The following is a 27,525-nucleotide window of genomic DNA, read 5'->3' as shown; positions in this document are numbered from 1 at the left end:
TAAAATCAATATGCAACTTATTAATAGAAGGTGTTCTAAATTGCAAAATATTACACTTTTTGAAATTAATAGTCATACAACTATCGCCACACCATCTAATGCATTTAACAGGGTAATTATTTGTCAGCGTTTGATACGGGGTTTGCTAGGAGCCTATAACTGCATCATTTATAGCATGAAGTAAAATAAGAACTTTTTCATCTTTAATATCAAAGCGATATTCATATGATTTCAAGAACGAAACTAGGTAATTTATATAGAGTTTAAATAGAATAGGTGATAATGGACATCCTTGTTTAATACCACCGTTGGCGGCTGTTTAATCCTACTAAACACAAAACATTTGAGTAAATAGACTATAAAAGCACAAAAAAATCTGCAACACCGATCACATCTAACTATGTGACCATTTTTTTTAATTTCTAGTTATGGTATCATCGACCACCTTAAAATCAACTTGATATTGGGAAGGATTTGTAAAGAGGCACACTGAAAAAAAGGATTTATAAAGCTGTTTTCTGATATCCAATTTGTTTGTATCAGAAGATAATTGATTTATAGTGCTTATATTTTGACAAATCCATTCTGCTCGTCGACGAATATGTTATTCTCATCTACCCATTTCGTTTCAATTATTACAATATGAATAAACGGCTTTAAAACACTAGCTAAATAAAATGCCTCTGTAAGACAATTATATATATATAAGGGGTCGCTCGGATCTTTCATGTATTACAAGGTTTGATGGGAGACATATCAGAACGGGAGCAATTAAAGGAATTAAATTTTTGATATTTGTTATCCTTGATGTGCGACATATCAAATATATCAGAACGGCAGCCGATTGTTATATTAAATTGATACCTTTTTTCTGAATTAGAATACGCAAAGTTTAAAACAACTAGTACTTTTGTAAAAAATATAACCTAAGATCACATTTAAAGTATTAGTTCATATGAATAAACAAATCTTATATTGTAGATATAAAAAAAAGTAAAATCACAAAAATACTGAACTTAGAGGAAAATCAAATCGGAAAGTCCATAATCACATGGCAAAATCAAATAACAAATCGCATCAAAAACGAAATGTCATTTTCCTGACTTGGTACAGGCATTTTCAAGTGTAGAAAATAGTGGATTAAACCTGGTTTTATAGCGCTAACCCTCTCACTTTGATGCCGATAGTCTCGTCAAATTCCGTTGTATTTACATTGATGCGTTTACTAAACAGACACAATAAATAAAATAGTCAAGATATGGGTACATCAGTCATCATCTTATAACAATTTTAAAAGGAACAATTTTATATATATATGTGTATAAAAGTTGTGTAATATTGCGATCGGAACCAGTCTATATTATGCATGATCAAAAATTAACACTTTAACGTACCTGTAGGTTTCTCTAGACTTTTCGTTCCTACTGAATGAACCTAGTCTGGTTTCCGGTCAGTATTTATGTATTTCGTTAGAATATATACAGAAGGAACCAACAAGAAAATATCCGAATGTGCAAAGCAGACGATTGGCAATGGAATTTATTTCCATGCAAGAACTGATAGAAAAACTCTCTCCTCACGATAAAGCAGCCCTCATTCATGTCGTTGAAATCCACGATAAATATTGTGAACAATGCATAAAACACAAAGAGCTAAAACATGAGTGTTCTGATCAGTATGTATCACAAAATTCACATTATATAGTTCGTCCACTGAATAATTATGTTTTTTAATACCCTTCCTGCTCGCAAGATGCGTCAACGCAAAAAAAATAAAATAAGATAGACTTTCAAGACCTCATAATTATTTGGACTAGACATGATTTAATCATGCAGTGACTTATTTTATTTTTTTGCAATTTTCTGCTGTACAGTTTTATATATAGTGTGTGTGGCTTATAAATAGTCTTGGTATTGTCAGGCAGTCTTTAGCTAAGCTAAAAAGTTAAGCAATCTTACAGTAGTCATAATAATTGTGACTTTATTTGGAATAATCCTACAAAAGACAAATAATCTAAGTGCATGTTAAAACTATTAAATTTTGTTTTTCATAGTACTTTTTTGAACTTGCTCACAAGAAAAGGTCAGGGATATTTACTAAACAGATATTGTTTATTTCAGACATGAAGCTCAGTTAATTGATACTACCACAGAACATATAGAAACTGCATCTATCATATTAAACTGTCCAGACTATGCTTCTGACAAAACCACAGAAAATTATGGTTAGTATATAAAACTAAAAGAAATATTTTAATAATGTATAAGGGTATACATTAATGTATATGTTGAATTTATAATCTGACAAAAAAAAGTGTTGGAAACTGATAATATTAAATAAGTGAATTTTGTAAGTCCAAGGACCATATCTTTGCACAACATCAGACCAGAAAAAGCTTCGAACTTGGTCAGTAACTTGTCACGATAAAACTATATACCAATTTTCAAATCAATTATGTCATCAACTTCAAACAAGCATGACAAAAAAAAAGGAGAAAACTGATTATTTGAGTACTACTTTTGCTGTTAATTGCAGGATCAACAAAAATGAGGAAAAGAAATCAATAAAAATATTCCTCTTGATACTATCTTTTTGATTCTGTCCAAGTTTGGTAAAAGTCCAGAATAATTTATGAATCTAATAAATGTTTAAAAAACTTTAACTGCAGATTGCATACATGTATAATGTTAACTGGAAGAAAAACTATTTAAGTCCATTTATAATTAAAATACATATACACAGGTACTAAATTTTAACAAAGTTTCCTATTAGATACTAGCTTTTGATCATAAACAAACTTCTATCCAAGTTTGGTACAAATCCAAAATAGTATAAACAAGTTATATAAATTTTAAAAACTTTAACCACAGATTGAATGTGTTGTTTCCTGGCAGAAAATCTAAGTCCATTTAAAAATAAAATACGAAAAAATGGATTAATTTTTTACAAAATTTACATCTGGATTCTATCTTATGATCATATTAAAACAAGCTTCTGTACAAGTTTGGTAGAAATCCAGGGTACTTTAAGAAAGTTGATAAAATTTAAAAAAGACTTTTTTGTCTCATTGGCACTCACACCACATCTTCCTATATCTATTTAATGACAAAGTGAATGTTTTGTTTCCTGGCAGAAAATCTAAGTCCATTTAAAAGTAAAATACAGAAAAAAATGGATTTGTTTTCTTACAAAATTAACTTCTGGATACTATCTAATGATGATAAACAAGCTTCTGTCCAAGTTTGGTAGAAATCCAGGGTAGTTTAAGAAAGCTATTAAAGTTTCAAAAACTTTAACCACAGAGTGAATGTTTTGTTTCCTGGCAGAAAATCTAAGTCCATTTAAAAGTAAAATATGGAAAAACGGATTATTTTTTTTACAAAATTATAACTTCTGGATACTATCTTGTGATGATAAACAAGCTACTGTCTAAGTTTGGTAGAAATCTAGGTTAGTTTAAGAAAGTTATTAAATTTCAAAAACTTTAACCACAGAGTGAATGTGTTGTTTCCTGGCAGAAAAACTAAGTCTGTTTATAAGTAAAATATGGAATAAAAATGATTTTTTTTAACCAAATTTACTTTTGGATACTATCTTATGATCATGAACAAGCTTCTGTCAAAGTTTGGTAGAAATCAAGGGTAGTTTAAAAAAGTTAATAAAATTTCAAAAACTTTAACCATGGAGTGAATATTTGTGGAAGCCGCCACTGGGACTATGCAGGCTCGACAAAAATCATCAGACTGGAACAAAATTTTGAACTTATTACTTAATCTGTAACATGTCATTATAAACATATATACCAATTTTCAAATCAATTATGTCTTCAAACATGACAAAAAAAAAGTGGAAAACTGATTAATTGAGTAAATTTTGTTAGTCCAAGGGCCATCACTGTACACAAAATCATTAGAAAACAATACACTAAATTTTAAATCAATATCTTAAAGCATGACGAAAAAAAGTGTGGAAAACTGATTTGCCAGGCTAACAGATGGACAGACAGACGGACAGAGTTTAAACCTAAAGTACCCTTCAAAATTCGTCAGTAGGGGACCAATTAAACGGTTCAGCTAAAAATCAAGCTGACAAAAGATATTGCCTTTACCTGCACACTCAAGTCATTGTGATGTTAATCTATTTGACAAAATTTGTTTGAATTAAAAGTTGAATTTGAGGCTTAAGTTCACTTGAAATATCATACTTTGACAGCTAATTTGTTTAAAACATTTCCTATTACAGGTTATACAACACAGGGGGAAATTTGGTCTAAAAAAACTCTTTGCAATCACTTATACTACACAAAAGTATATGCATTACTAATGATTCTTTGCAGTTGAATGTAAAGACCAAGTTTCTTATAATGATAAATCACCAGAAAGCCAGGGATGGAGTGACACACCTCTTTGTATGGATGGTGAGTGAGACATATTGTTATATGCATTAATAAGTATGATAAATTCTGAAAAAAAACCCTACTGTTTTGATAGAAAATCAAATAAAGGGAGAAGGAACAAATTACTGTACTGTTTTCTGATTCAATATATTTTTGATTTTGTCTTTAACAGGAACAACAGTATTTACCGGTAGTTTACCACTTCCTTGTCCCATTGTTGAATAAAAATTCTTTTTCAAACGCAAATATCTCACAATATAATACACATGTTTACTATGGATTTATTATTATTAGTTGGACTTGGATACCATATTTCTGACATGGATTTCAAGGGTACAAAGAAACCACAATTTAAAGTGTTCAACTATGTACATGTACAAATGTTCCATATAAATATGTTGACCAAAGGAAAACCATGAAAACTGACATCCATGAAAATGGAAGTTTTCCGTAATCCACGAAAACAAATGAATACATATCCCACCTCCCACCCCTTTTGTTAAAAAAAATGTTGATTATATACAAGGAATTGCTTAAGCATGACTGGAGCAGGGCCCCTCTGAGGCAGTCAGTGGCCTGGCCTTTCCCCTTTTGAAAAAGTCTGGATCCTCTACTGATTTAGAAAATAAAGATCAAGATAACAAGCCAAATAAAAACCACACAGCAGCTAAATAACCAGTTTACAACTCTGGCAACCCTGTCAAATTTTGGTTAAGGTAACAATTCTTTTGCTAATCAAAACGATGATATTAAAGTTAAATACTGTGGATTCATTATTATTTGTTGGATACCAATTTTTGTGGATTTTCGTTAGTACAGGTAAACCACAAAAAAATGTTCAACGAATGACAAATTTTCTATAGACTTGTATGCTGACTTCAGCAAAACCACAAAATTAAATGTTTTCCTTTATCCACAAATATTGGTACCCACAAAATAAAATGAATCCACAGCAACTAGAAAACCTGAAAGGATGACAATATTTGAAAACCCTATAATCAATAATAATTAATACATGTACTGATTAATTATTATTGATTATAGGGTTTTCACTTTTCATGACACTTCCCTCAAGTTTGATTTTTAGAGTCCCATTCATCTGAACCTTGCATGAGCTAAGTTAAATAATTGTTTTCAGAAAAACAAACTCTGCGGCAGGGCACTTTAAGCTCTTCCTCTTTATCAATAAGTAATATTAAAATTGTTTAAGGATAACTCCTACATCAGAATCTGTACAGTTAAATGTTTATATACATGTTTGTAAATTATGCCAAACAAAACTGATTTAGCGTTTTTCATGCATTATTGTATTATTCAATTTTGAGGACTACTATATATATCTGCAGTACCTGGTAAGCAAAGCAATCAGAACCTACTTATTTAAAATCACAAATCCTCTAAAGTGGTACAGTTCATGTACTTAAGACCTGGGAAATTGTTTCTTGGTTGATTCTTTACTTTTCTTGTGAGTCATTTAACATTTAATTTACTATTTTCAGTTGATAATGAAGAACAAAGTGATGATTCATGTCTGCATGACAAAGTTACAGATTGTCCAGAGGTCACTCCAATTGTGCAAAATGGCAAGTTTATTTTAATATAATAGAGCTTGTACCGTTTTTTTTTAAATAAAGAAAAATACTACCCACAGTAGATAATTAAGTAAGTTGCAAGCAGTATGAATACATCATTAAAAGATTAAAGATCAAATGGAATAATATTGCAGTTGATGCAACTAATTCTTATCTACTGGACTTATAGAGCCTATAATTACATGCGGTAGGGGACATTGAAATAACTTGTGCCCCTTGAAAATAGTAATTTTAAGGAAAATTGCATTTTAGTGCTCTCAAGCCTACATTTTTTGTAGGATTGTAATTTGAAATTTCATTAAAGATTTAAAACAGCAATTTCAGGATAAATTTCAAAACCATCACTGATCAATTATTTTTACAAGTGTTTTTTTTTTCTCTTTTAAAATGTATATTGTATAGGAAATTGTATAACAAATCTCTCTTTATTACATTTCATATCAATATTTTATGAAAATTTATATATCAATAATGTAGTTAGAATATCTAACGACTAATGTTAATCCAGAAATTATGTCCCCTTTGCAATGAAATTTGTATTGATGATTGCATTGTGAGCACTCAATCTTACACTTCTCATTTGATTTTTATGAAAAATATATCAAAGGTTTATACTAGTATATTAGCAAGGTTTCCAAAGAGTCAAACAGTTAGTGCAATCAAATATTTTTACATCAGTATGCCCCTTGTAAATATAAATTATATGGAAACTTAACATTGTAAGCAATCATACCTACATTTCTTGTATTAAGAATCTTATTAAAAAGTTAAACAATCCAATACTATTTCTTCCCCATAATTGGCTTTGACAAATATAATATGTGCACTGTTGGGGGACATTCAATGCCATTGCAACACTGTTCTTCCATTTATTAACATTTTTAAAGGGCCCCATAATATCAAGAAGGGCTCCTTAAAAACACACACACTAAGTATAACACTGCCTCAGATTTTTTTCCTTTTCTTATTTTTACCTTAAGCATGGAGAGTTAAGTTTTAGTAGACATATTAATTAATGAACAAAAAACTTTTTCTTTATGTTTGTAATGTAAGAGTTTAATGATTTTTAATTTAGTTTTTAATTTTTAGAGGTCAGTGAGAAAGGACCTGTGGACAAAAAAATTGAAGCCGGAGGGTCGAAGACAACAAAATGTGCAATTCATCTCTTTAAAAGTGAGTAATATATTATCTTAAAGATATTGGATGCATAGCCAGGTTGAAACTATCTAAGGGACATGTAGACATTGTAGTAATTATATATATACCTAATAAAGTAATCCTATTACTCATAGTCTGTGCAAAAAAATGTGAAAATAAAATCACATTATTTTTTTATTTTTTTTTAAAGAAATTTATACTGAAGCAACAAGATCAGGCAAAAACCAACTGACATTTGCCAAACAGAAACTTCAGAACATGAAGCTTATGTATACAAGATATGAAGTATTCTGTCTACTAACTTCTGATATATAACACTATAAAAATTGCTGTCTCTGTTCCTGTTGCCACTGCCAAATTAGCATCTTTATTTCTGACGTGATGCATTATTCATTGCAGGCAACACAAAAATCTTCCTTTCCAAAAGTTAGCTTCTTGGAAGACTCAGAATAAATATTAAATTTAGGTACCTTCAACATAAAATGATTTTGAATATGTAAATGTATTAAAGCAACTTGAAATGATGACACAATGACTGAATGTCTTGTAAAATTTGAGAGAAATCACTTTTACTCATATTTTATTTGGGGAAAAAAATATCTATAAAATGGCAATAATTTGTCAAACTTGACAAATGAAATATTTTACTATAAAAAAGATTTGAAGATTAGTATTTGCAATTTCAGGAACTGTTATTAAACATCACCATGAATGGGTTTTCATGTTTTATTTTTAGAGTGGTTAAAACAGAATGGAATAAACCAGGATTTTGAGTACTTGGCTGTTGACAAAATTGCAGAACATGTAAGGCTTATGGGAACGACCAAAACATTAAACAGAAATCTATTGTATCCCCCTCGAACAATGCATTTTATAAGGTCCTCTGTAATGCAATATCTTAATTCTCAACCTTACAATAGAAGAATTTCTCAAGCATTCTTTAAAATGAGCACAGAAAACAGGAAAACAACAGAAAACACGAACATGTATGATCTGTCATTAAGGAATCCTATAACACAACCAGATTTAAGGAAGATATATACCAGTGGAATCTTTGGAAATGGTGAAAACTATACTCCAAAGTTGTTATTGTACAAAGTATGGTTTGAACTAACCCTACATTTCAGTAACTTTTTGAGGAAAAATGGAAGTAGGTTAAGAAGAGAAGAATTGAAGATAGCTACTGATGAAAAAGGAAGATTGTTTTGTACCTTTTGTTTAAATGAAATGGTTGATACTAGATGGATGGATGCTCCAAGGATTTATAGCATGCCTGGAAACCCTTTTTGTCCAATGAAAAGTATACTGCTATATATTAGCCATCTAAATCCTTATAATGACCTGCTGTTTCAGAAACCAGCAAAATTTTTCAAACACGATGCAGAATGGTATACTAGTTCACCCCTGAGTCAGCATACAATCAAGAAAATAATGAAAGTCATCTCCAAAAGTGCTGGTTTAAGCATCGACTATCCAAACATATGTGTCCGTGAGACAGCTTTTGTTATTTTGTATGAAGCAGGACTTTGGGATGATGATGAATATAAGAAATGTTGGGTAAGAGGAAAGGGTATTAATGTTGGCTCAAGGAAAGAGGAAATTTTCTTAAAATTACAACATTATATACATGGTGACAAGGGTGAAATAACACAACCAAGATCTACTGCTATAAACAAACAGGCAGAGGATGAAGCAGATAAAACAAAACCAGCAACTACAATAAATATGATTGACAATTCAAATATTCAAGTTGCTCATGATACACAGAAGAAACAGCAAAATGATATATCACTTGTTGTTCAACAAACTAAAAACCAAGAAAATACAGAGGAGCAAAAAACAGGTACCAGTCAGCAGACCGTTGATACAGCCACCAGACAGACTGACACAGAAATAAGTAAGATTCCTCAAGATGAGCAGAGTAAACAACAAAACAACAGAAACAGTAGTAACAGCAGTGATGGCATTATGGTGTTTGATTACATGAAGTCTATATCCAACTGTCAGACAAATATAAATCAAACAAGTACTCTGACTCAATCAAGCAAAGGCAGTCAACCAGCAAAAGTGACAAGCAACCTAAAACTTCCTAAACATGTTATAATCAGAGCACCCTATAATTCTGTTAAGATAGAAAATATCCAATCAGACAACAGTAATTTGCTTAACCCTGCTTATAAAAGGGAGCAAAATGATAGTGGGAATACAACAATGGCAAATAAAAAACCATTTATGCCAGTACTGAAAGTTCCCCCGACTAGCAACCAAGATAAAGTATTGCAACACCAACAAGTTTCAGCAGCTAGTAAACTTAGTCCAGGCTGTTCATACATGATTCCCCATACATCATGGTCAGATAACCAAGGACATGTAAATTATTTGTTTATGAATACAAATCAGTGTATGCCTAAAACAAATGTGGACCAGAAAGATAAATTACCACTCATCCAAGTAATAGACAAAAAAAATAAACAAGAGAGTAAATATGTCAACTGTAAAGAGAGTAAGGCAAATACAACAATGGAGAAAACTCACAGCATTCAAGCTACTAGGGAAGCAATTACTATACTGGCAAAGCCACAGGATTGTCTAAAAACACAAGAAATGATACAAAGAAAATCCCCAAGTAATGACAGTAGAACCTGTAAAGTTACACCTATTGTGAGACATAAACCAACAGAAAAACATACTATGAAAAGATCTGAACAAACTAGACAACAACATGCTAACATAGAACAGAAAAATACTTCTCAGCTTTTAGATGTAGCAGACATAGAAAGTCCAAACTCCTCCATTGAAAACCCTACCATGACAAGATCTGAACAAGCTAGACAACAATATGGTAATATAAAGCAGAAAAATATGAATCAATGTTTAGATGTTCCCGACATAGAAAGTCCAAACTCCACAACTGAAATAAATTCACAAAACCTAACAAAAACCAAACAGTTTGTCTTTGTAAACAAGAAGGGAGTAAAATGTGTGAAAACAATAGATACTTCTATGTTTAGAACAAGTACAGAAACAACCGCCACAAAAATAGTCCAGACACAAAATTTAGAAACCCCTGTAGTATCATTAAATCAGAAACCAGAACAAAAAAGAATAGGTGGAACTCCTGTTTATTTTGCAAATGAGAAAGATCCAAGGTCATTGTCTGATATTCTTCATAAAAACTTAACATCAGCAAAAATGGAATCTTGTAAAAATGGAAAAAGTGTCAACAAATCAATGACTATGCAGATGAAACCTAGTTCTGTTCAAATGATTCACATTGAGACTGTCCTTGAAAATCATAAAATTGAACATGGCAACATTTCTGAAGAAGACAAAACATCTCAAGAGAGAGCAGAACTAAACATGAATACCAATTCAGAAGAAAATATTGCTCCAATAATATCTTTTGATGAGAAAAGTAAATTATGGGTTGTTCAAAATATGAATGATTTCGTAAACCACAAAATGCCTTCTAAATCAGATACAGATAACATTGGAAGGAAAGAAATGCCAACTAAACATGAAAATCGAGAAAAAAGTAAAATTAGTAGCGAAAACTGCATAGAGACCGACATTCATTATGCCAAGGAGAGTCCAAAGCCTGATTATAAAATAAAAGCAAGTAATCTTGAACATATACAGACTTTAATCAAGGAAAAGGTACAAAATCTCAACAAAAGGAGACATCTAGAGACCTTAATCCAGGAAAAGGTACACAAGCTCAAGAAAAGGAAACATCTAGAGACCTTAATCCAGGAAAAGGTACACAATCTTAAGAAAAGGAAACAGAGCACTCAAGTACATGTTAAGGAAAAGTTGAACAGTTCCCTGAATGTCATTTCTGGTGCACAGAAAGTGGAAGTAAAAGAAAAATTAGAAAAATGTGCATTTGATAAAGTTACAAAAGGAAAGAACTTATTAGATAGGCGAAAAGTTATAATGGAAAACAGTTGTAACTTTTTAATTACTGATGTAAAATCTATAGATACTTTTAATACTGATGACACTAACTGGAGAGCAGAGGAAAACAATACTGATGAAAACAATAACTCTGAAATAATATCAGAAAACATAATACATGAAGAAGTAGAAAAAATACCAGAGAAAGTGGTTAATAACACAGATCTGAAGGTAAAATCAGAGTCTAATTTTGATGAGTTTTTGCCAAAGTTTCAACAGCAATTTTCACAAAGGAAGGATAAAATAGCAAAGATACTAAAAAAGATTCAAGCGGATTCAAAAAGATTAGAAATTCTGAAGACATTGACAAAGAGATCAAATACCATGGATGTGAATTTAGAATCTGAATCGAACATGGAACATTATGGTCAAAATATTCAATCTACTGAGATCAGTACTGAAAGATTAACAGAGGAGGATAAAAACAAATTGCCACATGAATTTGTTGAAAAACCTAGCCATACAGGTCATTTAATGAAACCTAAAAAATTTGTGTTCAAAAAGAGGAAACAATGTAATGAGAAAGGATCAAATAAAACTATTGTACAACAAAATACTGAAACAGAAGAAACTCAAAATGATTTATCAGAAACAGAAAAAGAACATTTTTCACCATTGAAATTAGCTTTCAGAAAAAAAGAGGGAAACGAATATGAGATTATTAAGTATCAAAATTCCAATAACGTTTTTTATTCACCCTCATTTAGCAAGGATTCTCCTGATAATAGAAATATACTCCAAAAGAAAGAAAGGAATAAAAGTTATGGAGAGAAGCTAGCTGAATACAAGAAAAGAAAATCCTTACATGATGAAAAAGATGAAAGGGACATTGAAAACATGGAATTTTACATTGAGCAGAACAATGAAAAAGAGATTGACTGCACTTCTGTCCCGTTACCATTCAAGAAAAGAATCAGGATGAATCAATCTTATCAGACTCAACAGCATAACAGTGAGGAAGAAGACCAGCACTTGAACTACAGTTTGACAGAAAAGGAGACTTTTTCTGATTCTGACTGGAGTCTTAGTGATGAACCAAGTCTGCTGAAATGTGTAAATACAGCTACATTTAACTTTGCAGATATAGAAAATGATGTTTAATCACTTTCTATTTATCTATATACCTACAAGTATATCTGGCAATACAATTCATATATTTTGCTAAGAAAAGATGATAAATTATTATTAATGATTTCAAAACATCCATAGAAATCATGACTATTACTAGATATCCTACAGTTTGTTTTTTCTTGAGTGTTTGATGTAGTAAAACAGATGAATAGGGAACTTGTATTGTTAGAAACTTAGCTATGATATACACTAAGGTAAATTATTGACTTTTTTGAAAGCTTTAAACATAAAAAAAGTTGGAAACCCCTTGATAATTCACAAATACCTAGCCTTATCCTTAAAGCTTGCCTTAAACATATTGCTTAAACATTCAAATAAATCAATTACATTCTGACTTATGTAATGTAATGTCATTAAAGAGTTATAATTAATTAAAGACATTACTAGTTACATAGTGTGTTAGTGACCTAATACATGTATACGGGGTCAGTAAATTCCATTTGGGTCGAGGGCGAACACCATATGGAATTTACTGACCCTATATATAATATATTAGGTCACTATCACACTATGTAACAAATTTATCTCACTGACTAACTTTATATGTTGAATTTAGACTTAGAGTTGTCTCTTTGCAATCATACCACCTCTTCTTATTTTATATTATTAAAGTGTTCAAATGTTCAATTTTAAGAACCTACTTACATTGGTCTGCACAAAAAAGCTAATGTCAACAATTACAATATGATATCAACAACTTTGATATAACAATATTAAACAAAACTTTCAAAACATTTAAATGAATAGTGCCAAGGTAGTAATTCCACTACTAACCGTGTATTAAAATAACCCCTGCCTCCCTACTAACCTAATATAGAATATACAGGATCTCCACACAGATGCTCTTAACCAATCATATTCCTAGAAATATATAGGAAGTGAGATAAATATGTTTCATTTTCTCTTAAAAACTCATCAACCAGTATAGAATTACCATAAATTATCTCCCTTTAGTGACATTATTTTTAAGCATTCTTGTTTATATTGAGTGACTAGTTTTCTTTTATTGTTGTTAACTAATGTTATGCTTTAAGTTATTCCTAATGTTATTGAGGTGAATGTAATTGAAGCTTTTTTGTTATTATGATTAAATTGTTTTCTATTTTTACATTTCTTTCGTATCCAATGTTGTGTTGAACTGTGGTGAACTTGCCTTTTTTGTAGTGCATATTGCAATCTTATTCTCATAAAAACTTTTTTTTATCTTTGAACTGTGAAATTGTAAACAAATGTGAATTAACATGTGTAAGACAATGGGTCACATATCATGACATTTATCTGTTTCAACCTTTTACCTCAAGGTCAAAATTATTGCTTTTTGGGGACATTTTTTTCTGTCAATGCAGTTTAAAATTTATCACTGGGTGTTGTGCCCCTCCACCTCATGTTAAATGGGGTTAATCATCTTTCAAAATTGGTTCAGATTCCCATTTCTATACCATATGAAGTCCTCATTTATTGTCTTATGTAGATCCTTATATTTTACTAATACTGGACATTTTGTCCACTAGAAAAGTGCCCCATCCTTCCATATCATTCACTATTAAATATCTTGAAAACTGTTCATATCATATAATGACGTATTCCTGAATCATATATACTGGTATATTTTATTGCTAGGAACAAAACCTTTTTAGTTCAACTTATATTTTGTCCCTTTGAGGTATGCAATGTCCCAAAACAATGATAGGCAACAGACACCAAGTCATGAAAAAAACTATCATGACCATTTTGGCTAGGTGGGCTTTATAGTTAGATGAAAATTCACAACTTCAGTAAGATGAAAATTCACAACTTCAGTAATAACTCTTTTTCAAAATAAATTTAAAATTTATCAGACATTCTTCTAAACTGAATGATTGACAAATTTTCCTTACAGTATTAGTCATTGTATGGCATAGAAAATATCCTCAAAATAAATTAGTGTGTGGTTATTAGAGGCGTTGTAAAACATAAAATGTTACAGTTGTTTTAAAAGCAAGGATTGGATTTATATAAACAGAGTTGTTGTATAGATCTTGCATTCAGGGAATCAATGGTTACAGTTTTATACATGTATAAACAGACAGTTTTACTTGTTACATTGTTGTAGACAGTTATATATTGTTTGCTCTTGTTTATTAAAACTTAAAATGTTTGTCATTTTCTTGTTATGTCATATGTACTGCCATACTGGTACTTGATTTAATTCAATAATTAAAAATTTGTAAGGGTTCCGCGGAACCCAGTGTCTCGCCTACTTTTGCTGTAAATCGCAGGCTCAACAAAACTGAGGAAAAAAGTCAATAAAAATATTCCTCTTGATACTATCTTATGATTGTGAGAAGCTAATCTGTCCAATTTTGGTAAAAATCTATGATAGTTTAATGAATATAATAAATGTTTTGAAAACTTTAACTGCAGACTGTATGTAAGGTAAACTGGAAGAAAATTAAAGTCCATTTAAAAGAAAAATACAGAAAAAATGGAGTTCTGTTTTTACAAAATTTACTTCTGGATACTATCTAATGATCATAAATAAGCTTCTGTCAAAGATTGGTACAAACCCAGGATAGTTTAAGAAAGTTATTAAAATTCTAAAAACTTTAACCACAGAGTGAATGTAATGTTACCCAGCAGAAAAACTAAGTCCATTTATAAGTAAAATACGGAAAAATGAATTCATTTTTTTACAAAATTTACTTCTGGATACTATCTTATGATCATAAACAAGCTTCTGTCAAAGTTTGATACAAACCCAGGATAGTTTAAGGAAGTTATTAAAATTCTAAAAACTTTAACCACAGAGTAAATGTTATGTTTCCCCGTAGAAAAAACTAAGTCCATTTATAAGTGAAAAACGGAAAAATGCATTTATTTTTTTACAAAATTTACTTCTGGATACTATCTTATGATCATAAACAAACTTCTGTCAAAGTTTGGTACAAACCCAGGATAGTTTGAGAAAGTTATTAAAATTTCAAAAACTTTAACCACAGAGTGAATGTTATGTTTCCCCGCAGAAAAACTAAGTCCATTTATAAGTAAAATACGGAAAAAATGGAATTTTATTTTTACAAAATTTACTTCTGGATACTATCTAATGATCATAAAGAAGCTTCTGTCCAAGTTTGGTAGAAATACAGTATAGTTTAAGAAAGTTATTAAAATTTAAAAAACTTTAACCACAGAGTGAATATTTGTGGACGCCGCCGACGCCGACGGAATGTAGGATCGCTTAGTCTCGCTTTTTCGACTAAAGTCGAAGGCTCGACAAAAATGAAATTTGGAGACTTACCAAACGAGTTCATGAGACACAAAGAAGCAATTTACTGCTGGAGAACACAATACACCAAGAACAAATGCAGAGTAATCCGTCTGTGTCAGTCAATTCACAGTCATATCATGTTTTGTGGAGTTTCTTTTTTACCAGCATATTCCATAGACAAAGGTCTAGTAAAAGCTTAACTCCATACATCTGAAAGAACTTGGTTAGACAATATTTTCTTCTTACTTTTCTTGGTTTCTTTGATAGGGAAATTTTAACATTTGGTCTGCAACTTCATAATGTTGAGTTTGAAATAGGTGGCAATTTTTATTAAAGGTTGAATTTGTTAACAAGTGTTGAAATGTCTTGCTTGTTTTACTTATCATTGGTTTTCCTACAAGTATCACATACACTTAACATTATGAATGTTCTATGATAATGAGGTCATGGTCCGATGAACCAGGCAAGACGGACACCTTACAACCAAATAATATTGACATATTGCTGATATATGTAGTATCTGAAAACTGACAGAATTTTAAATTGTATCATTGACCAATTAACCATGAAAATGAAGTCATGGTCAGATAATAAAAGAGAGATGAAAGATACCAGAGGGACATCCAAACTCAAAAGTTGAATATAACAGGACAACATCATGAATAAAAAAAAGAAAAAGACCAGGAGACAAACAATAGTACACAAAACACAGCATAGAAAACTAAACCTAAGCAACATGAAACCGCATCAAAACTGGGGTTGATCTGAGGTGCTATGGAAGGGTTAGCAGATCCTGCACCTTGTGTAGCAACTGTGGTGGTAATAAGTCTTACATTCATTGAAAGGGTATGGGTTTGTTGTTACGACATTAAGAACAAATCCATGAAACAGAGGTTCCAAAACTGTCAACCAACTTAGGATGGTGTCAGTAAACAATAATACCTGCCAGACATTGAAAAATAAACATTTACCAATTAACCATGAAAATGAGATCAAGGTCAGATGAACCATGCCAGGCAGACATGTATAGCTAACAATTCTTCCATACAACAAATATAGTTTACCTATTGCTAAAAGTTTAAGAAAAATTTGTAAGGGTTCTGCAGAACCCAGTGTCTTGATTACTTTTGCTGTTAATCACAGGCTCAACAATAATGATACTATCTTTTGATTATAAGAAGCTTCTGTCAAAGTTTGGTAAATACCATGAATAGTTTATGAATCTAATGAATGCGGACTATTTAATATTAACTGGAAGAAAAACTAAGTCCATTTATATGAATATGAAGCCATTCTGTTCAATAGTTTCTAAAGACATCATTTCTTGGTGGAATGGTATAAAAAAAAAACAGGTGTATGCACACAAGGTGACTGCAATATAACACCACCTTGGGAGGGGATTAAAAAAGGTTCTCCAAATTCAGCAAGCCAGACCAAATGGCCGGACACTGAATTCCTCAATGCAAGAATAAAACAATAAATATATTTCTGGATTTATTTTACTTGTAATTAGATAATGTGATATATACAGAATAATGTATAATGTATATAAAGATATAGCATGTAGCACCTTTTTATATCGCACATGATTTTCCTTTTAATTATCCAATCTTATAACGGTAAAGAATGTTTCGAAATGTACTGTCTTCACAAGTTGTATATATATAGTAAAATTTTGTTAACAATTCTGCCTTAGCATATAAATAATCTGTCAATCTTATTTTTGCCATACAACCTTTCTACAGAATAATTTACAACCATATTTATGTAAACAAAGTAAGCAGCATTTTATGAGCTTTGTAATAGTTCTACGAAACACATTTATATGTTAATCATTGCTACTTGGATAAGAAGAAATTATTTATAGAGAGCAACTGTTATGTACAAAAAATTTAAAATTTGTATTGCACATAAAATATTTATAACCTGATTCTACAAATTTCTAAAATGCTAAAAATATATTCACAGCAATATAAAAATTAATATGTTTGTATAATATCAGAAATGAGCCAAGTCCTATCACAGGTTTCTAAATTACTGTAATAAAATAGACCTTCTCACACATTAGTGTGACAAAAACTAAACCTCAAAAACTTTCTATGATACTAAATACACATAAAATGTATGATGAAGACATTACCATGATACAAATATAACTAACATAGAAAATAACAAACTGAAATATCAGGCTCACAACCTCTTAATGGAATGTCACCAAAGGTGAAGTCTTCATATACAATACAATATTTTTAACAATTTATTTTACATTTTTATCACATGATTCAGTGCTAAAAAAATGAAAATTCAAGATTTTTATTAACATCATTAATTTTAAGGTGTCCTTTTTTGTATTTTGATAACATATTGTCCAAATTACTGTTTTCTTTGTTTTATTGTCCTGGTCACAATGATTCAATACTATATATTTTCCCTCACAGAATAACTCATAACTGAGCCTTTATTCCACATATAAAATATTCTAATTGTGGTAAGTCATCATTAATCTAAGAGTTAAACTATTTTGTTAGTGACAAAAGTCTATAAAAACAACACCGTTCAAAAAATACAAATTTATTTTTCCTCCAACATGTGTTAAAATTGTTCATCATTCTTTTTTGGAAGATCTCAATTACTATGTAAAGGCAACAACACCTTGTCAGTCAATCAATCATTACTAAATATTTTTATAATTATCAGATAAATTGTCGGAAATAAATTCATTTTGGCAAAAGAAACAACATTATGGAGCATTTTTTTTAAGCCCATTAATAAAATCAAGAGTATTTTGACCAAGGGTTTTTATAGGTATCTATCTGGTACTGTTTAAGGGACACTAGCTGTCAAATTCATGGTCACCAATTTGACTCAAATTCTCATATTTGATTTATAACAATGTAAAACATTTATTCAAACTACCAAAAGTCTAAAATAAACTGTTTATAGAGCATGGGGTAGATAATATGTAGGTTAGTTTTGTGTGTATTTTAGTCTAGATGCCATCTAATTAACTATCGATTTGACCTCAGATGACCATTTAAACGATGTAAACATAAATAAAGATATGAATAGACTAAACCAACATGTGCAATTGGATTTTTAACTGTCTGTTTGAGTTTATTTTATAGATTAAAAATATATATTTCTCATTGTTTTTAACCATATATAAGAATAATTTTAAATGGATCGAACTAGTAATCAAATGATTTACCATAGTTTCACTTTCATTATTGACATTCTTTTTCTTCAAATAACCAGTACACGTACAATGCATGCATTGTCAATCTCTAGCTAGGGGTTAAATTGAAGTTCACATGAATACGGCTTTAATGAGGTCGACTGATTCACTTGCAAGTGAATTAGTAATTATCAATGTTTCTTCGCTTAATTTGACAAAATTGAACCATTTTGGCTGCTTATATTGAATTTTTATTTCACTATATCACTTCATTATTGATTGAACAAAAAAAATCTTACTTTAGTTTTTTTATATAACTCGTAGCTAGTGCCCCTTTAAAACAACATTTTTTTTTTTATCTCTTCAATTTATTAACATATCAAGTCGTTAACAGTTTATCTAACTATTTGTTCGATAGCATTTGTGAAATGAATCAATTTTTAAATAATTTGCTATGTACAATTTTTTCCAAATATGAATGTTCACTGTCTATAGTTATATATAATGCTGATGATTTTTATATACAATGTTATAATTTTTCTGACTAGATGACATAACCAGAGCTATATCTTTATATTCTTTAATACAAATAAATAATTTCTATTCAAAGTGATTTTAAAAATTACTAATCAAAAATATTTTTCAGATCTTAATAATGATTAGGTACAGTTTTTGTTGACAAAAAAAAAATAGTTCCTAGTCTGACGATTAAAAACTATAAGGTGTGAATTTCAATATGATATAATATTGATTTTGGTAGTAGCTGTCTTATTCAAATCACTAACCCAGTGTATTTTCTCCCCATAAAATTGAAATCAAAAATGTTGTAAAGACTCGCTTATTTCGTATAATATAGTTGTAAGCTGAAAGCATGAATATTATAACTGCATAATATTTCTGGTTATCTTTTGACTTTTTGTCTTTATTTTGGCAAGGTCTTTTCAGAACAAATGATTCACTTGTGTATAAATCTCAGTTTTCTCATGATTACAATTGGCAGTTTTTTCTTTAATGTTATAAATAAACAATTAAAGAAAAAAATCTCATTTTGTACATATGTTATCCAGATTGTGCTTTCGACTTTTGTAATGTGTTCAATGGTGGTATAACTTTCTTATTAAATCACTCCAAATTGTTAAAATATACTGGCTAAAAAAAATATAATGGCACATCTAAATACTACAAATATGATATTGTTATGTGTCAATGGAATCTAACAGAAAAACATGAAATAATGCAGGACAAATACATGTTTGACCTATGAATAAAATGATGATAATATATGCATATGATTCATTGTAATACAAGGCGACTCCCAACCCAAGATGATGGAACCCATTGGGGCTCAACTTCCAATCTATTTATCTCGTTAACAAGTTCTGTGTATGCAAGTTCCATATCAGAGTTCACTAATATATAATCAAAATAATGGCCATATTTGTCTTCCATTTCCCTGGCACGTTCTATGCTGTCCTGTAACTCCTCATCCTACAATTCAAACAAAGTATTTGATTTTTTTGTTATCCTAATATACATATATTTTTATAATCAATGAGTTTAAGTGATTTTTTAAATGAATTTGTATTCACTGGGAATTTTACATATAGGATTTGCTTTTATATTCTATAACGTCCTACATGAAAAATGTTTAAAAGAATTTTAATACATTTTGTATTTATTGGGTTTCTAGCCTGTACAGTAAGGTTTTTAACAGTCTATATTTATTCCTTATCAAGATGGAGATAATATTGATACAAAATTTTAAATGCAGTTATAAATGTCTTCATATGAGTACATCATAAAACAAGCCTCTAAGATAGTTTATATTAAAATAAGATTCTCCCTCAAAAGTTGTGTATTTATTGGTTGTAGCTGAAAACTTTACTATACATATTCGATCAAAATATGAATGATTAGAGTTTAAAGTTTGTTGTTGTTGTAGCCTTTTCACACAGTAAACCAGTAAACACAGACAACTCAGTATCAATATCATAAAACTAAACTTAAAATTTGTTTCTTACCTTAACTTTTATACCATTTGTTAAATGTTGTTGAATTTGTCTTAACTTTTCCATGTTTGGAGGATACACAAAAACAATATATGGCTTCAAATCAGACTCCTTCAGCAATCTCAAAGACTGAAAAAAAATCAAAAACATTGTGTTACAGTATTTGTTTTGTCTAAATCAATTTATCATGAAGAAGAAAATTTAAATTCATTTTTAACGAATTAATCTACTTTTAAAGTGTAAGGAAAAAGAATGAATTGTAACCAAAAACACAATAAGAAGCTGTAACCCTCGTTCCTTCAGTTTTGCAAACTCAAATGTGACTGAAATTGTGTCAATTGTGTGATATTACATTATTTTCTTGGATAAAAGCCAATCTCATTCAATAATTTTATTCTAAAAATTCCTTTTTACTCAGTATATGATAGCATGGAAAAGTATTAACAATTTTAAACATATTAAATAATCCTTGATAACTGATTGTTTGAAAACTCCATAACAACTAGGAAATCTCTATGAAGTAAAAAACAGCTAAAGGGAGGTAATCCTTAACAAGATTCCAATATGAACATAAATAAAAAATAATAATGTCCCTCAAAAACTATGTAAAAGTATTAAACAAAACAACTACTGAACTCAGCAAGATTTTGAAAATATTCTCCATTTTTACCTTCACAACTATATACAGATTTTCCTCAGAGCTTAGCTACAATGCATATTAAGTAAAATTGATTAAAACATCATTAATTAATAATTCTTTTTATTATACTATATTCACATTGTGAAATCAACATAAAATAATGAGAAAAAGATATTATTTCAAGTGATAGTAAATACATGAACAGCTAAACGCTGAAATCATTCATAACAATATTCCAATAAAAAAATGTTTTTAACAAACAATAAAATTAGCATACCTCTGGATGTAAATTCAACACACATATTTTGCCTTGATTGATCACTTGTCTGACAGAATTTAGACTTGTTCCATATAAGTTTTTCTCAAATTCTCCATGTTCAATGAATTTGTTATTTTCAATGTCTGATTTAAATTCCACTGCTGTAACAAAATGGTAATCTCGGTCTGGCACTTCATTTTCTTTTCTTTGTCGACTTGTATCTGTTAAACAAATGTAAATTACATGTTGTAGTTAGTTATGCATTTCATTGAACACAAATAAAGATTCTTGCACAAATATTTTATTCATTTAAACATGGTGAGGTATGATTAAATTTATTACAGTATTTAAGAAAACATATTTAACTGCTATATTTGATAACAATTTAAACTTATTTTTCCACTTAAAACATTCATCATATATCATACTGTACTAAATGTGCGTAGATTTCTCACAATGTAATACATTAAATGTCTTTACAAAAACTTTATAGGAGTTTTTAAAATCAATCACTTACGTGGAATAGCTGCTGCAAACCTATCAAAATCAGATTCCATTAAACGCTGCCGTAATTCATGACGACCAACATGAGCTGGACCAATCAAAACTACTGGCCTTTTACGATTTGGCTGAGGATAATATAATGATACTTCTTCATATGTTAGCACTTCCTCTGTTTCTGTAATATATAAAATATCTGTGCATTCTATTTTACAAGACATATATAAGATTTTTATATGACCAGTAGTTCCAGAATTTAAAATTGTAAAAGTACTTTCTTTCAAAAAATAACATGAAATTAAATATTAAGTTGTTTTTATTATAAAGATTGAATGCTAAATCTTCATTATTTTTAAACAGAAATGATTTCTGTGTCTTTAATCCTATGGACACATTGTAAATCTTCTTTTGTAACGATAATAAAAATAACTTTTTATTTACAAATAATACAAATTAATATAAAAAAACAAAAAACAAGACAAGTAAGTGTATCAACATTAACATCTACTACAAACGTAAAAAATATTAATATAACTACCTTCCATTCCATCTTTATACATTTGTTTCTTCTTTTTATTCCGTCTTTCTCTTTTGCCACAAGAACATGATTTTCCCTTCTTCGTATTATCCTTACCATCATTATTCAATGTTCTTTTGTATGCTTCTCGTCTGCAGGGAAAAAAATAAATAATATATATCATGGGTGATACTTGTATATATAGATTAGACCATTAGTTTTCTTGTTTAAATGGTTTTATACTAGTCATTTTTGGGGTCCTTTTTAGCTTGTTGTTCGGTGTGAGCCAAGGCTCCATGTTGAAGACCGTACTTTGACCTATAATCAAAATGATTTGTTTATAAATTGTGACTTGGATGAAGAGTTGTCTCATTTGCACTCATACCACATCTTCTTATATCTCTTACAATATGATTGTGATAAGCAAAATATGACATAAGGTTTATATATCAATCATTTATTACAAGTATATAATAACTTTCAAGCTGAAAGTGGAGTCTTCAATTGAGAATGGTTAAGATATAAAATACCCACATGACATTCTAAAATGTATAATATTTCACGTGATATAGCACTACAAATTAATTCAATTAATCAGCTACTATCTATTTCTTACAAAGTTTTTTTTTATAATTGTATATTATTATGACATTATTTCTATTTGGGTGTATTCCTCTTCGATGTCCAACTTTAACAGAAATAAACCAAAAAAGGCAAACTGTACTTTTCATTTCTGTTGAAGGAGACTTGGTGTGTTTTGAAATAAAATCAAATCACATTTGAGTGTATCTGTTTCTCAACATAACTTTATAAAATTTCAAAAATATTTCTAAAATTGTTGATTTCATTATAACTGCTGCTTGAAATCTAAAGTATAGCCAAACTCATCAAATATATGAATCCTAATGTGGGAAAAAACTTCTGATTTGTTTAAATAGCACCAATATAAATACATTTAAAATATGCATTCTCCAATGTTCCAGATCATAATGATTTCTGTCCTTCAATACCTAGTCTTTAATAAAAGATGTATTTGAGTGTTTAAATGAATAATTATTATCAAAATTCTCACTGGGGAAAAGTATTTAACATAGTTATAATATTTTTTTTTATAATAGTAGTTTCATGCAATTTAAAAAAAACAAAACTATTATCATGATAATTGTCATTTATTTTTTAATTTCAAATCAATTCTTTAAGTGTCAATCAAAATTTCTAATTTAATAAAAATTAGACATAGCAAATTAAAAAAGTTTCAAATTTTATAGATAATTAGACCAATCATCTAAAATTTACTAGAGAGATTTTCTAATTAAAGGCATAAAAGCCTAATTAAATGATTAATTGCTCTGTACACACAAAAAGATGTTTACAAACCCAAGCCTCATTAAAGCATAGGTACACAAAAAATTATTGAGAAAAATGAAGCCAGTTTTCTCAAAATGTAAATGAAAGAAAAGTGTTTTCATTAAAAGTAAAATTATCCTTTGAAAATTTGTGTTGTTTATTTAAAATCTTATGTCTTCAAAAAGAACATCATTGTCCAACCACAAATGTTGTTTTTCCAATATAGACCAATAGAATAAAAGATAAACCATCTAATCTGTGCAAATATTTTTTTATCAACCAATAGAAATTATTGCAATATTTTATCTTCAAAATATCAGCATATAAATACAAATCTTATCTTCAGTCTGTACTTCAAAGTTAATGATGGGTTACTACACCAATTTACCAGCAACATTCAAAGCTTATCTTGACTCATTGCCTGAAGGACTTAAGATGACCTTGTACATCAAAGAGGTACCCAAGGGTTATTCAGTCATGTTGCTGTACTCACCTGATACATCAGATGTTAAAAGCAACCAACTCTGCAGCATTAAGACAGAACCTAACACTGCTGAGAACCTGTTTATGACTGACTCCAAACCTGTTACACCTGCTAAGAGGGTACCAGATTCTACATCTACTCTACCTTCCAGTACCAAAGGCAAACTTAGATCCATCAAAACAGTGCCAAACCTTCATTTGAAGTCACAAACTCTGCCAACCAAAAGGCCAGCAAGTACGCCAGTAAAGACAGTCACCAAATCTAAGAGAACAACAGTTCAGCAACGTTCTGTTTCAACTTACAATCTACCAAAGCCAGTCACCAATTCCTAAGCAGTACTTCAACATGAACAACACTTATAAACAACTAGTGCATTCTGAGAACTGGTCTTGTCGTGCCTTCAAAACACCTCTAGGTTGGTACCGTTTCCTTCAAAATCAACTAACTGGTCATAGAACAGCTGTCCACACTGCATCTAACACTGCATCAACAGACAAAACAGTCTATCTGAGTCAAGACAGAGCCATGCCTTCCATCATCAGTTATGTCACAAGATACCCAGAAATCAATGATCCAATGACGCATCAACAGAAAGAGTGCTTAGTGTCGGCCATTACTGAGAGGATCTACCATGACATGTCTTTATCAGAACTATAAACTTTTAAATATTGGTTTTGAACTGTTGACAATCTCTTAAGAACATTATAGATTGATTTGAATTGTATTTATTATCATTATGTATTTAGTGCTTCTATGTAATGTTACTTTGGGAAAGTAGATTATAGTGTCAATAGTCAAATGTTTTGTAAAATGTATGAAAATAATAGTGCTTCTATATAAAGAATTTAAAACAATTACTTGTGTCCATATTATTTCCTGTGTTTCATATTGTCCTGACACTGTTGACAACTATTTTAGTATTGAAGTATTATAATTTCACTTTTAAGTAAATTTGTCTACAATCAGATAAACTACTACTGTAATTAAAACGGTTTTCCTGTACATCATTTAGGTAGAGTGAAATTTTTCAAAGAAACAACATCACATGGACAATACTAGCAATGAAACCAATCTAATTTAGCAACTGTAAAAAAGTGCAAACACTGAAATGTCTTATCACAAAAACTTACGATCTAATTTAGCTTTAGCGACCGTAAATAAGTGCAAACACTGAAATGACTTACCAAAAAACTTAACATTGAAAAATGAACTATGAAAATAAGGTCAAATTCAGATGAAACCTGCCAAACTGAGAAGTGCACATAACAATTTTTCCATATATTTGACTTACTGCTATACAATCTGAAAAGGGACCTACTTATGAAACATCAGGTTCTTTTCGCTTTGAAATAAGTAGATGAATAATATCCTTGAAAGAACTCGAATAGCAGAGTGCAAATCCAGAAAAGTATAGTTTGCTTTTATATCAGGATTGAGACACAAATGTTTTGTTGAACATCTTAAAGATAAAAGTTTTCTTTCACACCAATACCTTTCATCATCTTGATAACTTAATACATTGTACATCAAATACTTTTAATATAAAAACTGATAAAACATGGTTCCCTCTAAAACCACAACACACACATTTTGAATATAAAAAAAAAGATGTGGTATGATTGCCAATGAGATATCTCTCCACAAGAAACCAAAATGACACAGAAATGAACAACTATATGTCGCTGTAAGGCCTTCAACAATGAGCAAAGCCAATACTGCATAGCCAGCTATAAAAGGCCCCAAATGAAAACATAAAACAATGCAAATGAGAAAACTAATGACATAATTTATGTAATGTATAACATTGAATACTAACTGTTCTAAAAAATTGCCACTAGGAATGAGACCAGCTAATTCATGTTCATCTTCTCCCTCTCTGTAAGCTTGCCACCAGTTCAAATCTTCACGGTTGATCACACGTAGTATATCACCCTTCATGAAAGATATTCCTAATTCTCTACACGGAATATAAATATCTTCTTCTGGATCATAGTTAAAGAGGGCCTTTACATTTACCTAAAATCATAGAAAAATATAATTTACAGATGATGATTAGGAAGTCATATTCATTATTCAAAGGGTGTATATATTCCTGTAGATGTTTATTTTGGATTACTGATTTTGTAAGTGTTTTCTCATAATGTTAAGCTTAAATTTCATTGAATTCAGTCACAGCTCATGTCAACATGCATACTCAAACAGAATTCAGACTGTCTTACAGGACTGTTACACTTAAAAATTGACTTGACAGTGATCTTGAATATTTTTCTTTTTTTCTTTGAATTTTTTAATCAAGAAATAATATTGTAATTATATGACTAAATTAAAAGTTAGTGTTAACATCTACGATGTAATTGAATGCCTATGTTCTAAATCATTTTATTCCCTTTTCTTCTTCAGAATACGGGAGTAGACTCCTAGGTAGGAGTGTAAAACTTCCTTAAATATTATTTTCAAATATTCTGATCTAGGCTAGACTATGCATACAGTTTTGTATTAATCTAGTTCTTACTTCAATTTCTTTCAAAAGTTAAATGATTCATAATTTTAAACTTTTAGCGAAGAATGAGTTTGTTGCATGCATGCAATTATTGTTAAAGTATCATTAGGGACATAAATATTCTGAAGTAAACACTCATTCAAAATTAAAGTAAAACTAGTAAACTTATTTGTATTAATACATAAATGCTGGTGAAATTGAAAACTGCAAAATCAAGATTTATTATCTATTTAATAATGGAAAAAAAGGTCATAAATAGTTAGTGACAACATTCAGAAAATTAGCAACACCTAAATTAAGTAGCTAACAGATTAAAAGAATAGACAAATCAATCCATACTTACAAGGCCAAAATATGACTGAAATATTATAGGTATTCTATTTGTTTATATAATTTAAATAATGTAATGCCTCGTTCACATGGACATTCAATTCGAATTGTATTTGAATCGAATGCAAGTCGAATTTGCTAATTGCGTTCACACACTCTTCTTTTTTAATTTGAATTGAATTCAAATTGGCTAATTTGTATTATCCAATTCGCATTAGAAATACGCTTTTGTCAATACGAATCAAAAGTTAACGTAGTTTGGACAGTAAAGCGAATTTGTCG

At 29.9% G+C, this 27,525-nt stretch overlaps 2 protein-coding genes across 7 annotated transcripts in view; one reads left to right on the top strand and one right to left on the bottom strand.

The window, feature by feature from the left end:
* Positions 1–1,496: 1,496 nt before the first annotated feature.
* On the top strand, positions 1,497–14,371 carry LOC134711733 (uncharacterized). The gene is made up of 6 exons (XM_063572570.1): positions 1,497–1,675; positions 2,121–2,224; positions 4,337–4,417; positions 5,896–5,979; positions 7,078–7,161; positions 7,883–14,371. Exons 1-6 carry the CDS (start codon positions 1,533–1,535, stop codon positions 12,202–12,204), a joined length of 4,818 nt encoding a protein of 1,605 aa, XP_063428640.1. The 5' UTR covers positions 1,497–1,532; the 3' UTR covers positions 12,205–14,371.
* A 2,591-nt stretch (positions 14,372–16,962) lies between these two features.
* LOC134711731 (protein PALS1-like) overlaps positions 16,963–27,525 on the bottom strand; it is a 55,934-nt gene continuing 45,371 nt past the window's right edge. For 5 of the 6 annotated variants that reach the window (XM_063572562.1, XM_063572563.1, XM_063572567.1 and 2 more), the window contains 7 exons: positions 27,257–27,271; positions 26,230–26,429; positions 22,604–22,734; positions 22,082–22,243; positions 21,583–21,785; positions 20,678–20,794; positions 16,963–20,144 (listed from right to left, as the gene is read on the bottom strand). In XM_063572562.1, coding sequence (XP_063428632.1) covers positions 19,950–20,144; positions 20,678–20,794; positions 21,583–21,785; positions 22,082–22,243; positions 22,604–22,734; positions 26,230–26,429; positions 27,257–27,271 — 1,023 coding nt within the window. In that variant the 3' untranslated portion in view covers positions 16,963–19,949. The remainder of the gene's footprint in view (positions 20,145–20,677; positions 20,795–21,582; positions 21,786–22,081; positions 22,244–22,603; positions 22,735–26,229; positions 26,430–27,256; positions 27,272–27,525) is intronic. The other variant, XM_063572564.1, reaches the window with a different exon arrangement.

Source organism: Mytilus trossulus, chromosome 3 (genome assembly GCF_036588685.1).
Source record: "Mytilus trossulus isolate FHL-02 chromosome 3, PNRI_Mtr1.1.1.hap1, whole genome shotgun sequence".
NCBI lineage: Eukaryota > Metazoa > Mollusca > Bivalvia > Mytilida > Mytilidae > Mytilus > Mytilus trossulus.
Note: the sequence above shows the minus strand (reverse complement) of the source record. Positions and strands in the feature narration are given on the sequence as shown.

Excerpts from the sequence above, each read along its gene's own strand:
- LOC134711733 (XM_063572570.1), top strand. The coding sequence starts at position 1,533 with ATGGAATTTATTTCCATGCAAGAACTGATAGAAAAACTCTCTCCTCAC. Across the intron at positions 5,980-7,077 it reads CACTCCAATTGTGCAAAATG|AGGTCAGTGAGAAAGGACCT; the intron begins GCAAGTTTATTT and ends TTTAATTTTTAG. Across the intron at positions 7,162-7,882 it reads TGCAATTCATCTCTTTAAAA|AGTGGTTAAAACAGAATGGA; the intron begins GTGAGTAATATA and ends TTTTATTTTTAG.